Source organism: Varanus komodoensis, unplaced genomic scaffold (assembly GCF_004798865.1).
Source record: "Varanus komodoensis strain SLA01 unplaced genomic scaffold, ASM479886v1 scaffold60, whole genome shotgun sequence".
Classification (NCBI taxonomy): domain Eukaryota; kingdom Metazoa; phylum Chordata; class Lepidosauria; order Squamata; family Varanidae; genus Varanus; species Varanus komodoensis.
In genome coordinates this window covers 3,885,185-3,899,307 of record NW_025336223.1, presented here as the reverse complement: position 1 = coordinate 3,899,307, position 14,123 = coordinate 3,885,185, and the positions used below count along the sequence as shown (strand labels likewise).

Genomic DNA, 14,123 nt, shown 5'->3' with positions numbered 1-14,123 from the left:
AGCATCCTGCCTCTGGCTATCAAGCATGCTTACAAACTAACAAACAAACAAATAAATAGATATTTGTGTGTGTTGGGATGTAAGGGACACATTTCTAAAGTGTGATGATGCCCATAGTCCTTGCCCTGCCTCATAGTCCTCTGCTTGCATAGGACTCCCCAGCCGCCCCTGCCACAAGGACCCTCTGCGAAGCCCAGCCTGTCACGCAGCACCTGAACTCATCCTTCGTTTGGTTGGGTCTGCGATGAAGATGGAAGGTCGTGACACAAAGGGATCCACAATGCTTCTGCTGCTGTGTCAGGAGTGGCCGTACCAAACTCACAGGATGATGGGGCTAAAGGAGAGGCCGCCAGTTCTCCGGGACTCCGTTGGGGACTCAGCATTTGGCCTCATGACAAAGGAGCCAGGCCCTGCTCCATCCAGTGCATTCACAGATTCACCAGCGGGATCCTGGGCAGGAAACAATGATGGGATTGGGATAGGAGAAGAAGGGAGACAGGAATGAAAAACATTCCCAGATTTTGAGACGAGGGGAAATTGCTGGCTGTTTCGTCATGGAAGACATGGCTCTGAGGCCACTCCAAAGGCTCCCTGTTTCCTTTGTAAGAGATCACAGCCCCTAAGCCACTTCACTACACCAAAATGCTTTCCAACTGATTCTTCTAAGAGGAACTGAGTGTGCTTGATCGATAATGCTCTTGAAGTAACCCTATGTAAATGGGTTTTCATAGGATCAACCCTTCAAGAGGGATATTCCCAATGTAGCTGTGCTCTTGTACAGGGCAAGGGGAAATGGTACCTTCTGTTCTCCTCCACACGTTTGGGGAAGGACAATTTTAGAGGGAACCCTTCATGGGGGCAGCTATGCATGCAGAGGAGGCTCTCCTTTACAGCCCCCCCCCCAGCGTGTCAGGGGCAGGGACAGAATGGGTGATGCCATGGATGGTCAGGGCCTCCATTTTATTACCACAGCCTCAAGTGGAACGCCTGAATAGGCTGATGTGGACGGCCTTTGTGAGATATGGATGGCAGGAAATCCTAAAGATTCAAACAAGCAAAGGAGCTACATGTTGGCGAAGGAGGTTTCCCACCTTCATTACAGTTCTTTCCAGATGGCCTGGATTACAACTCCCAGCAGTGGCCATGCTGGCTGAGACTAATGGGAACTGAAGTCCAAAACATCCTGAGGATACCGGGTGGGGAAAGGTGGCTTTTCATATCCAAAATAATCTCAACGTGCAACTTTAGCTTATTATCTTACTAGCTAAAATGTTGTCCTCATTGATAATGAGCCTCCATTCTATTAGGCTGCTTAACCACCACTGAAGTCAACTGTGTGCACACCTGCAATCTTAGTTGGTTAATCCACAGATTAAAAGGACCAAGGCCTGCAGTCCTTTTTTTTGGGCACTGCTTCTGTCCATTTGGTACATAGAGCTGAGGTACCTTCTACAGTGATCATTCTGTTGAGGGAGCATCACCTTTCTTAGTACCAGATATACTAGATCAAAAGTTCTCGCTTTAGCCCAACATGCACCTGGAGCGCTATTCTTTAAAAACCCTATTTTTGTATGATAGCTTTGCTCTCAGAGAAAAGCTTGCGGAGGGAGGTGTATCGTGATGGCGGACGAGGGGAAAGGTAAAAGGGGCAGGACCAGAAGTATCAGCATATTTTTGCTTAAATCATTTACTACCAGCAACTGAGCCTTGCGGGAGGTATTTCAAGCTTTCAGAAGAGCAAAACGACACAGGAGCTGGGAAGCCACCAAAGGACCAGTTCCCAGGGGAAGAGTGGGGCAGGAGAAAGGGGCATTGCCATATGAGGACCCCGGTGGGGGGGGGAGTGGAGATTTGGCCCATGGATCTGAGGGTGAACAACCCTGCACAGCTGGTCTTGACCCACCACTGAGGACCAATTGACTCTATGTATATAGTTGAGTATCCGAGAAGCTGCAACTGAGCCAAGCAACACAGCTCCTGCTGTTACGACCAGAATGTGGGGGTGCCGGTCTCACGGGCACCTTTCGGGCCTTGCTATGGTAGGAACGGCAACAAATAACAACATTCTCCCTTCCATGACCATGACTTTTAAAGTTCATTATTGTTTCTGAGGCTTTAAAGGCCCAAAGCTTCCTACTGAGTCATTTTGGCGTGGGATCCTCAAGTGTCAAAGACAAGGGCGGTCCTTTCCCCTTACCAATGTCTCACCATTTCAGGACATGTTTGCTTTTACATTAGCATCATTTTAGGTTGTTCATTTCCCTCTCATCGTGGCTCAGGCACAGACACCACAACCACCTCCCCATGCCCACCCCCCGTCATTACTTTAATAGATGCTGTGCCGATGTCTGAACTTCCACTTGGGGTTGAAGCGCAGCACACATTCAGTGGCTGAACCTCTTAGCCAACTTGTCCTCCAAAGAATTTGCTGGCAGCCTTGCTGTGCCCTTAAAATACGCAAGAAAAGCTGTGCTGAATCAAGCCCAAGGCCTTCCCAGTTCAGCAGCCACATGGGATGCCCACAAGCATCTCATGAGTTTGCACTCCGAGAAATGTGTTCCTGGTAAGGGATCATCTCCCTTTTCCTTGAAACACTGTCCTCCTTTCCCAAGATTTCCATTCCATATGATCTCTGAGAAGCTGCCACCCAGGGACTGAGATGTCACTCTCAGGTCATCCACAAACTTTCCTTTCCTGGTTTTTCTAGGTCAGCAGCCTTGGCTTCTGGGGAGCACACTTGCTCCTTGAGGTCAGAAACAAACTACCCTGAGCACATTCCCATGACTTTGCAGTAGACAAGGAGGAATACATGTGCTACTCGGCGTAGCAAGCTGGGGAGCTCCCATGCTGGGGAGCTCCATGGCCTCTACCTAAATAATAATTTCTTTTATAGTTATTACGGAGCTTACCTGGAAAATCAGGTACTCACTAGAGGAAGACCAGAAAGAACTATCTGCCTGGCTTCCTTGCTCTTTTGCTAAGCTTGCATGGGCCTTAACTCAGACATGCACTTCACTTCTTCAGCACCTTTGCACTTTGTCACTGGGACTCCTCTTTGCATCCCGTGAACTTCTCGTAAAAGGCTCTCTTTGCTGAAAGTAGAAAAGCCATATAAACCTCCAAAATAATAAACTTTAAAAGTCACAATTGTGGGGGAAGGAATGTTGTTACTCATCACTAGTGTTACCACAGAAAAAAATCAAGACGTCACTGAGCTCCTGCTGGGGAACTGTACACCCACCAAATAACTACACATACGGAAAGGAAAAAGAATGAGAGATGTTTCCTGAAATAGTGAGGCATTTTCTACACAGGAGGGGGCAGTCCTGAGAATTTTTTTTAATTCTTTCACATAGCGGCCATAACAGTTGTGTTATCATGAACCACCTTTCCCAGCTACAAAAAACAGAGTGAATCTCGTGCTGGGAAAAGGTGATGTTCCTGCAAGAAAAGCTTCACCGATTGGGACTGCACACATCAAATGGACAACAGCAGCAGCTGCATTTAAGGTGCAGCTGAATCAAACAGGCTTGCAACGTTCCTGTAGCGAGGCTCGGCTAGGCGGCCAGTAGCCCATCTATACCACTGTGCACGTCCACGTCTCCTTCCTTGTCCACGTCTCCTCCTGCTAAGCCAAGCCAAGCCAAGCCACTCCCATTTATTGCTTCATTTTTGCATCATTTACCTGTTAAGCTGGAAAGCACTGGTCTTCCCTGACCCCTCTAGCTTCTCCATGCCTTCCAGTACCTGTCCAGTTTCCACCATCTCTGGTGTGGGAACCTGTGAATCACCATAGGGCCCCAGGATGCTGACAGTGGCAGGTGACAGGTCCGTTAAGGGCTGCTGACTACCCTGCTGCTGCAATCCACTTTGCTGGCTGGAGTGGTGACGGCGCTTCTGGTTCCGGTCCCAGCTGCAGGGAGGGCAAAGGGTGGGGAAACGGTTACCAGGAGTTGCTTCTCCAGAGACAAGGGCTGCTTCTCCAGAGGATCACCTCTTGTGCATTCATTACTTGCTTCCTTATTTCAACATAAACAAACACCTTTCCAGGAGTTTTTCCTACTACAAGGCAACTGTGCTTTACCAGCATGAAAAACCATTTTCATTTAAAGAAGGAAATGTCCACCTGTACAGTTGACAGAGATCATGACTTCCATTTGGAGGCAGAACAATGACGAACTTTATTTCTCTGCCTAAAGACTGTCCCACATGCAATTCTTGTAATAGTGCGTGCTGCAGGACATCTGGTTGTGGAAGTGTCATGGGCGACTATTGAATAGTGCACCTACAAAATCAAACAGTATGGTGAGTGGCCCTTATTCCCATTCAGTCCTTTAAAGCTGAATTGCCATCTCCTACCTCTGGAGAAGAGCCTGCATCTCCAAGGCCAGTGGGACTCAAGTTGCCCCACTTTCCAGAGACTAGATGGACAAAGGTTCAGGAGAAGGTACATTCTGGTAGTTTCTTTGCTCCTTTGGAAGTCCATGCTCATGGAGATCTTTCCTACAAAACACTATCCTTTTCACTGACCATTTCATGAAAAGAAAGCTGTTAGTAGAGAGATTTCTCTGGCGTATGGTTTTGGATTATTGCTGCTACAGTCTTTTATTTTCCCTTTTTGGTATTGGTTTTATTGTACAACACATCATGTATTTTCTATAGAGAGTAAATTAATATCTTTTATTAATAGCAGCTTATGCCTGTACCATTTTATGACCTTTAACATTTTTATTTTCTGTTTTAAATTTTAGAGAAGGAGTGTTTCCTTCTGCTACAAGAGGAGTATGGGTGTGTTTTCTCAGTCTTTATCAACAAACAGTAACATTGCCAAAACGGTTCCTTTCCCTGCTGAAGGCACCTCATTGCTTCCCCTCTTCCTTTTTCCTCTACTCATTTCTGATTCTTTGGAGGCTGCATGCTTCCCTTCACCATCAGGGATAGTAGGGGAAACACTCTCTTTTCACCACCAAGCAGCCCTTGTCCCCATTTCATTTCATTTCATTTCATTTCATTTCATTTCATGGGGACAAGATATTGTATCCCTGCTGCTGGTTAAGGGTTAACAAAGCCATGGTACTCATCAAAATACAGAGGTCTTTGTTGTATAAAATGCCCCCCAGAGAGTCACCTGTCTAGTCATCTATCACAATTACGTCCTGTCTCCCCTTCAAGGGGCTCGAGGCAGAATGCATGCTTCATCTCCCCGTTTTAGCCTCACAAGAACCCTCAGAGGTAAGGGAGACTGAGACATGGCGATAGCCTCAAGGCCATGCATGCAGTGATCTTCGTGGCTGAATGGGGAACTTGATTCTGCATTGCCTTGGCCACAGTCAAACATTCTTATTTACTGCACCATGTGGGCTGAAAACTGTGGCCCTCCACGTCATTGTGATTTCAAGCACCATCAGACCCAGCCAGCATGGCCCATGATCAGGAATGAAGGAAGCTGTAGCCCAGCACCATCTGTGGGCATCAGGTTCTTCACTCCTGAGGTAGGCACTAGAAATCTCAGGTACTGGTGCCAGGCCTAGAAGATGGGTGGGCAGGAGGGGGTGCATGGAACGCTGCAGGGCCACTGGACAATTTCATCCTGGTTGCTACAAAGAGTGTGAAACTTTGACTATCCTTGCATGGCACCTCTTGGTTCCTGTATTGTATAAATAACAGTTTATAGTAAGGATCACTTAACAAGGTATTTGCATCTTAACAGGTAAGAGTTCCTGAGGTTTTGATCTTGTTTTGTAAAGATTATTTATTTTCCATATGCAAGGACAAAGAAGCAAAGAAATTAAAGAAGGCTTTAGATCTAGTTGCTGAGACAGTAGGACATTTACCTGTGCCTCCCCCCACTTTAATTGACACACCAAAAGATTGTCATGTTGTTTAAATGCAAGAGACCAAGTTCATCATGGGTTGCAGGGAACTGCTTAGCAAGAGCAGCAAAGCCCTGCCACGCTTTGCGATCTCCTTCCTGCCCCCACTAGTGACAGTCTCTCCACCAACGGCCAAGTGGCACTTTAGAGAGACCATCAGCAAATGCGCACCTTTTCCGTCCCTAGAATCATTTGTGACAAGGATGCTCATACGGCTGCCCAGGATTTCAAGCCTTACTTGGTCAACTTCCTTTCAGTATGTTTCAGCTGCAAAGTGGAGCAGGTAACATACATGGCAACTGTCGAGTGGAGACAACAGATACAATAATTGGGTCAGAGTTTTGGCAGACCAGTTGTTGAACGGTCCATTGAAAATGATCAAAAAAGGTAGAAGGGTTGTGGCAAAAGTAGGTCCACCAAAATATGTTGCCTTTCACAACGTGATCCTCTCAAATATATGTACTGAAATTAGCAGTTCTGAACAAACAAATGCACAACAACAATAATGAATAAAATAAAGTCTGAAAAGATGGCTGCATGGGAAGGAGTGAACGGGTCCCCATGGAGGGAGTGGGTGTGAGAATTACTGGTACTGATGACCCATTTGCTTCATCCTACCCTGCCACCTGTTAGGGCTTTTTTATTTTTTCAAAACCTGCTGAGAATATTTGTGCAATTTTTTGGGCTGGGATATATAAATTTAATGGTTGGAAAGTAAATGGTGAAGAAATTTGTGCCAGTTTAAGGGCAGCGCAGTAAATTTGTGCACCTGCAGCAAAGGAGCAGTTCCTGCAGGTGCACAAATTTCCCCATCATTTATTTTTCAGCCATTAACTCTGCATATATATTGGCAGGATTTTTCGACCAGTTGGGGAACTGCAGTAATTGTAGTAGTTAAGTACACGGGAAAGGAGTTGATCTCTCGTTTTCTAGACTAGCCAGCGACTCGGGGGAGACACTGTGAAGTGTCACTTCAACACTTAATATTGAGGGGATGACATGGCTATGTGGGAGATACAGCTCTCCTTCCCTTCTGATGCACCTACTTCTGCCGCTTTCCCTGCTTTTCCAGTGGATTTTAGCTGACAACGCAGCAACTGATCTCTGACAGCTACTGCAAATTACTCTTTATGCAGCCTCACCTTGTCAGTCCATCTGTTGCCTGTTCCACTTCTCCTTTCCCTTTGACAGCTGAAGTGAACAAGGAAACGGACCAGGCAAGACTACACATTAGCAATGGGTGAGAAATCCACTTTGCGGGTGGGAATCCACCCGTTTCCCTGGGTTCAGCTTCCTGGATTCTGGGTCACTTTCTTGGGGGGGGGGTGAGTCTGATTTCTTGGGGGGTGTGCCAAGCACCCAAGTGGCACTAGCCAGGAACCAAGCCCTGTGTGATCACTGCGCAAGCGGCATCCCTCTCCTGCACATGTGATTCGCAGCCTTTGCTTGCGCTGCACCAGATGTGGGAGAAGGTTGCTGCTGGTGGGACAAGTGGGCTCCTGAAGCACTTGCAGGCTCCCGTTCGGCTTGGCTCCCTTTCTGAGATGGGGCTGGACACGAGAGGCAGCCTGCAGACTGAAGAGGGACAGCTTCCAGGGTGCTTCGCTGCAACACGACGACACATTATCAGACAGTTTAAGAGCGCACTTGTGAAAGCCTAACAATATGATTTAAACGCTATTTTAACTGTTAATGGTTTATTTTAAATTGACCAGGCTGGGTCCATTATTTTATTTTATGTATTTTAATTATTTGATGATTTTATGATTGTAAACCTTCCCGAGGCTCATGCGATGGGGCGGCATATAAGTTGTTTGTTTAAATAAATAAATAAATAAATAAATAAATAAATAAATAAGATGATGATGATGATGATGATGATGATGATGATTCATGCACAATGTTTGGGGGCTGAAAAATAAAGAAACAAAAGAAGTACAACTGGAATGTCACGTTTTGGCATCTCTGATTTTTCTTTTAAGCAGTGGCAGAAGAGAATGGGTAGTAGGAAGGCTCTGCCATGAAGGACACCACGATACCAGCTGCAGGACTGAGGGAGAAAGAGGGGTAGAGCAGGCCACGGTGGGTCTTCTTAGCAGCATCCTCTGGCGGTGCTCCTGGAGAAAGACTGCTGGAGGGGTCTTCGGGCCCTGGTGAGTGCTTATGGGAGCAGATGAGCCTTCAGATAATCTAATGGACTGGCAGCCAGAGCAGGTGGAAAAGTACAGCCATCACAGGAGCATGTTTGCCTGTCCCATTTAACAATCTCACTGCCCTATTTTGGACCAGCTGAAGTTTCTGGACTGGTTTCAAAGGCCGCTCTACATACAATGCACTGCAATTCAGATGAGAGCTTTTCAGAGAATGGATAACTGGAGCTAGACTATTTCTGTCCAGAGAAGGACGCAGTGGGAATGCAGCCTAAACTGCGAAAAGCCGCTCCATGCCAGCAAGTCCACCCATATCTCTAGGGACAATGCTAGATCTAAGCGAATTCCCCAAACTACAAACCTGACCCTTTGGAGGGTCAGGTGACCTCCTCCAGCACAGGTTAGACATCACTCAGCCAGGCAGATGAACAACCTGCTAATGGCACTTCTGTTTAGTCTGGCCGTACCTCCAGTTGTCCTTCATCCTGCCCATTCCTGTCCTGAATGCCTGTGTCCTCCTCGGGGTGTCATAAAAAAGAGGCAGAGTCAAGGGGCACAAGCCATTGCAATCTGGCCCTTCAGGCTTCCCACATGGCCCCTCCCCAGGAATCATTGGGAGATCATTTTCTCTCCATTCTAAAACATTAAATTTTCTGTTACTGGCAGTAAGAAATCAACACGCTGTCTCTCTCCGCTCTCCCCCAATTCTTGCCCCTCCGTTTTTGTCTCTGGCCCTGCCCAGGACACAGACCCCGAAAGCTCCCCCTGAATTTGGTCTTTGACTTGAAAGAGGTTCCCCATCTTGTCACCAGCAGGAACTGGCTTTTTTATGGAGCTGAGCCCTTGTGACACAGTTACTCTGTACCACAAAATACACTTCCTGGTTCCAGAACAATTTCTGGGAAATACAGGTAAATTATTAAGGTATTGGGCACTTTCGACACTGGAGTGGGTGGTATTTGGATGCTACCTGTTAATGGATACATGTATGGATGTCTGGTCTGTCTTTGCTGAAGTTTATGTATAACTGTATCTCTTGTGTATGTCGTGTGGATCTTTCATATGCTCCTTTTGAAATGGATATTGCAATCTATGTACCTAAAATAATTATCTTTTTCTTCATTTTCTTTTTACAGTTTAACAAAAAAATTAAAAGCGCCAGGATTCATTATCTTCAATTATATTCTCCTTCCAGCATCTTCTCTGCTGTTGTAGCAGCATCCTGTTGTATTTCCCCCAGTTTCAAACACAAAAAATCACCCAACATTACATCAGCCTAAAATCTACTCACCAGAATTTTAGTATTATCCCCATAGCAACTAGGACAATAATGACAGAGATCGTAATGGTAACATATAGCTGAGGGTCTACACCTGGAACAGACAGAGAGAGTCAATGAGAACGGTGAGCAAGACAACCCATAACATCCCTTAGCATCACCAAATTCCTTCCTTTTTTTTTTTGGCCTGAGATATGGTATGTCTTTACCAAAGCAGAAGTCCAACAGGTAGGGTGCAGCTTCAGTGTTCTGAAAAGCTTGATGAAACTTTTATTGTGCAATAGCGCTGCCTCATTCACAGAATTTATGGAGAATCTAGAGGACAATGATGTCTGCTTGTAACCCTCCCGTGTTTACCCGCTGCTTCTTCCATCTTTTTTTTTAACCCAGGAAATCTGCCACGTAAGGTAAGATGGAGTAACCGTGCGGCATTTTCTGACTGCTAGTGCTAGGGCCTGTCCAACAGGAAGCACCCTGGATCACTCAGCATGGTAAGGTACACGGGGGCCCTTCCCCTTCCAAAGGATTATGGGAGAGGTACCTTCTCCTCGAGGCCCAAAGAGGAAGGGCCGTAGCGTGGCCGGGGTCTGGCGCAGGTTGAGCCCTTCGTTGTGCAGCAGCGAGTGGGAGTTAGGCTGCGCCGTTGCCATGCCGCTTGATGAGACAAAGGTATAGCCCAGAGGCGGGAAACCCGGGTTGGCTGAGTTGCCATCGCCTCCATCCTCAACGGATATGGTAGGGCCCCAGACTATAGCCCAGGGGTACTGCGAGGAGGAGAGGCCATCTTCGAAGCCAGACGGGGTGGCCGGCCGGGCGCCCTGGGCCTGGCGCCTCAGTCGCGCTGCACTGCGCAGGCCAGCTCCCTTGGGAATGAGGGACGGCTGGCGCGGTGAGGTGGAGTGGGATCCTTTTTCTGGGGGTAGATTCTTGTTCCAGACGCAAACGGATCTGGCGGCGGAGGGGCTGCGGTGGCTGCAGAGAGGCCGTGCTGCCAGGAGACCCCGGGTACGAAGAGACCAGGCGCTGTGTGATGGAACTGCTGAGGCCAGAAGTAGGAATGGCCAGAGCTGCAGCAAACGGAAGCAGGAAACAAGGGGGAGCATCACATTGCTGAGGGGGAGAAAGAGAGACATGTGTTACTGACCTGCAGGGCCCCCTTTGTGGGGGAAGAAGGCTCTGCATCAGGTGCTGGGCCTGGGCTCTCCCTGAGGGAGATCTGACCCACAGGGCAACGTCCACAAGGAACTTCTTCATAAAGGCCAGGTGGAGCACACGAGAGCAATTCACGGGCACCCTACGACACCTGCGCAGCACCTGTTCTCTTTATTAATTAATTAATTAATTAATTAATTATATTTTTATACTGCCCTATAGCCCTGCAGGGCTTTCTGGGCAGTGAACATGTAGAGAACAAGTTTATCACATAGAACAGTAAAATATATAACTGAACTTGGCAGAACTCGGCTATCTTCAGCTCCCTTTCCGCTGCAGCAGGCACACGTGCATGCGCACAGTGCTATATGGCTGTACATCCAGGGGACATATTCACATGTCATGCTGAGCAACCCCACGAATAAGCCATGGTGGGCTGATTATTTACTCAGCAAAACTTGCACAGGACAACTAGATGGGGCCCCATATTAGTTTGTAGGAAAGTGCGGTTAGGATTTTTCACTAAAATGCCTTTGGCTGACTCTGAAGAGGGAACTGCTGAGCATTCTCCTTCAGACAGCATGAAGTACCCTCCAATTATGGCTACATGTAGGAGCAGCTGCAGCTGCAGCTGTGGCTAAAAGGCGGTGTGGGGGGCATTCTGCAGTGTTCCTAGTGAGGCTCCATTATGATCACTTCTATTCCTGTGGACATCCCCCATTCAGTCCTTTTCTTCAGGCCTCAAGGAGGCTCTGAGTGCTTGAGATCCAGTGGCTGCACTCAAACCTTACTCTGTGACTAGGTCCACATGACATGACAACTCATCAGGGGCGGCGAGCCAGAGCAGGTGGCTGTGCACACCCAGACAGCTGGCTTCAGGGAGGCTTGGCTGAGGGAAACAAGCCGCCCCACAAACCCATGGCTTCTTCTAAGGGTCGTTAGAGCCACAACAGGCGATCATACCATCTGAACCTGGGTAACTGATGCCATCATGGGTTATGCATAATGGCTAGTGGTGTAGCCAGTATGGTGCAGCGGTTAAGAGCACGGGAGTGGGTCTCAGGCAATCTGGGCTCTAGTCTCCGCTCAGCCAAATGGGTGACTCTGGGCCAGCCACAGACGCTCAGCCCAAATGACTGGCCCAAATGACAAATGACTCTTAGCCACTCTCAGATTTGTTGTTGTGGGGATAAGATTGAGAGCAGCAGGAGGAGAATGATATAAGCCGCTTGGAGTTCTTTGTAAGAAAAAGGTGGGCTATAAATCTGATAATTAAATAACAAGCCACTTGGCAAGAGCAACAAGTCTACTTTACTGCTCTTGTTGGGTTACTCTGAGGCACCTCCAATGCCAGAGGCCCACTGGTGTCCAAACACCATTGCCACTTTGTCGCCCTTTTTAATTTATTCTTGTGCTCAAAATTTGCAGAAATATTTCAAGCATTTGTTGAGTTGGACTGGCAGGAGGGTGCATATGTCCACTTGCACGGGTCCAAAGTGGCAAGCCTTGCCTGAGCAATACCCTGTGTGGTGTCTGCTGCAAAGTCAGCAGGCACCCCCTTTGGTTACAGACCAAAAGCAGCTTGCTAAGAGGTTTATTCTTCACTTTGCTTAGTCATGACAGCTGTCAAAAGGTGAGCTGTCAAGTCAAACCAAAGCAATGACTGCCCTTTGCTTGGAAAGGAGGTGGCAGGTATATTATCACCTTTGCGGCAAGATGCTCTACTGTTTTTTTGGCTTTGTTTTTCCTGGGCCTGATCTTTCTCAGTGTCTTTTTCACCCCTTCCCAAGATTATAGAAGCATGGGGAAAGGGGCAAACCCCCTTTTATGGAAGCATGGAACATTTGACAACCCCTTTTAAAAGGGATTTTTCCCTTGGTTGTTTGCTTGTTTGTTTTGGACAGGCCTATGTTAAAGGATTGACACACACTTGCACAGGTCTGACTAAAAAGTAATTTTTAAATTGTTTGAGAATTTTGTTTAGGCAAATGTACTGCATCTTTTTCATTCATTGTATCTTTTTAAAAAGCATGATGATGAACTAGTGGCACCCTCTCCTTTCTGGCACTTGGGTACTTTGAAGGGGCTGTCAGTTGCTGTCAAATCAGCACTTGCAAGAAGCAATCTCTGAGAAAAGAAAGGAGAAATAGGCAGGGGAAGTGATAAAAGCCACCAAAGGCACCAGCAAACCCCAAAAGACTTGTGATCACAGTGCTCCTGCCATGGAGAACTCCTCTGGAGCACCCATGGGAGGACTGAAGGGAAACCTACAGTAAGCCTGGGCACTCCATTGGTTGTTTTATGTACAATCCACACTGCTCAACTTATTCGCAGGCTGGGTTGTTGTGATGTGTGAATCTGCTCTGTGGCTTCATAGACCTGGTTTGTTGGTCACATGTTCCTTCCTTGCCACTGTCCTCTTCCCATAGTGGGCTCTCTTTGGTAAAAGTTCCTGGCGGATCATCCTAGTTTATAAGCCAACATTAAGCTAGAGTCTCCCAGTTGGGTTGCAATGGGGAACTCTGGCCCAATGCAAGCCAGGATCTCGGTGCAAAGCCACCTCATGGGAGGAGGAGAGAGGCAAGGAGAGGGCTTGCCCACAGCTTCCTCAACTGTGGTTCATGGTCAGCTCTAGTCCTAAGGGATTAACTCACTCATGCCCTTCCACTGCCTGCACAATCTCTTAGCATTATGGTGATCCATAAAGCACTGAGTACTCCCTGTTCTTTTTGCCTATTGCAGTTCCTGCGCAGACATCAAGCTCCCTTTCCTTCTGCTGTTGCAGAACTGTGCCAGAAAGACTGGCAGCTGGACTGCCCCATGGTCCTGTATGACCAGGGGCGCCAGCCCACCAGGGTTTTCCCAGCTGGAGGGTGCTTGGGCAGAGGGAAGCTTCCCCCCAGATGGAGGTGCTGACTAGAGGAGAAGTCCTCAACCGGGGTCTTCACTGAGCAGCCAGCTTCACTCCAGCCACCCTTCCCCGCCTAAGGAAGGGCTGTGTAGAGCAAGGCCCACCAAGGCTCCAGTTTCACCTCCCCATCCTCCTCCTTGTGGGGAGGTGACAGGGGAGCAACTGCTACTTTCCTGCTCCCTTTGCCTTTGGAGAGGAGCCTCATGGCTGGAAGAAAATGTGGCCCGCAAGGGCCTCCACACCTGCTCCGGACAGGCACTTTATTGCCACAGCCTGTCCTCTCCTGTCCTTACTAGCTTTTGTGCTGCTTTCTTAAAAAGTGCGGCGGACTTACCAGGTACTAGTCTCCATTATCTAGAGGGGACAGTTTCACCTCTCAGCAGTAAATCGGTCTCATATTCTTCACTAAAACCAGAATAAAAAAGGGATGTGAGTCGCATTACCAGAACCAGTCCCAAATTCCATCAGTGTAGCTGCTATACAGCCACCTGGGGGCTGCCAGCTTCAGCTACATGCCATCGGTCCCTCCTCATAAATGCACAGGGTCCCGCAAATACAAGGAGTCTGCAGACCACCACTGAGCAAAAATGTGTCCCCAGCTCGTTGTCGCAGGCTTGCTTTTGCTCTCGGCACTTGCAAAGAGACAAAAGCAAGAGCATGTACAGCGAAGAGAGCCCCACTGCCACAATCACAGGCACTGTTCCTCTTGGGACTGAGAGGGAAATTTGGTGTCTCTGATTTCTTATCACTTAAACAAG

The 14,123-nt window shown here is 47.8% G+C and overlaps 1 protein-coding gene across 1 annotated transcript; it reads right to left on the bottom strand.

Annotated features, from left to right (window-relative positions):
- Positions 1-428: 428 nt before the first annotated feature.
- On the bottom strand, positions 429-13,716 carry LOC123033245 (PILR alpha associated neural protein). The gene is made up of 5 exons (XM_044449753.1): positions 13,700-13,716; positions 9,844-10,412; positions 9,315-9,396; positions 3,686-3,913; positions 429-450 (listed from the first exon to the last, which is right to left on the bottom strand). The coding sequence occupies exons 1-5, from the start codon at positions 13,714-13,716 to the stop codon at positions 429-431; spliced, it is 918 nt and encodes a 305-aa protein (XP_044305688.1).
- Positions 13,717-14,123: the final 407 nt, after the last annotated feature.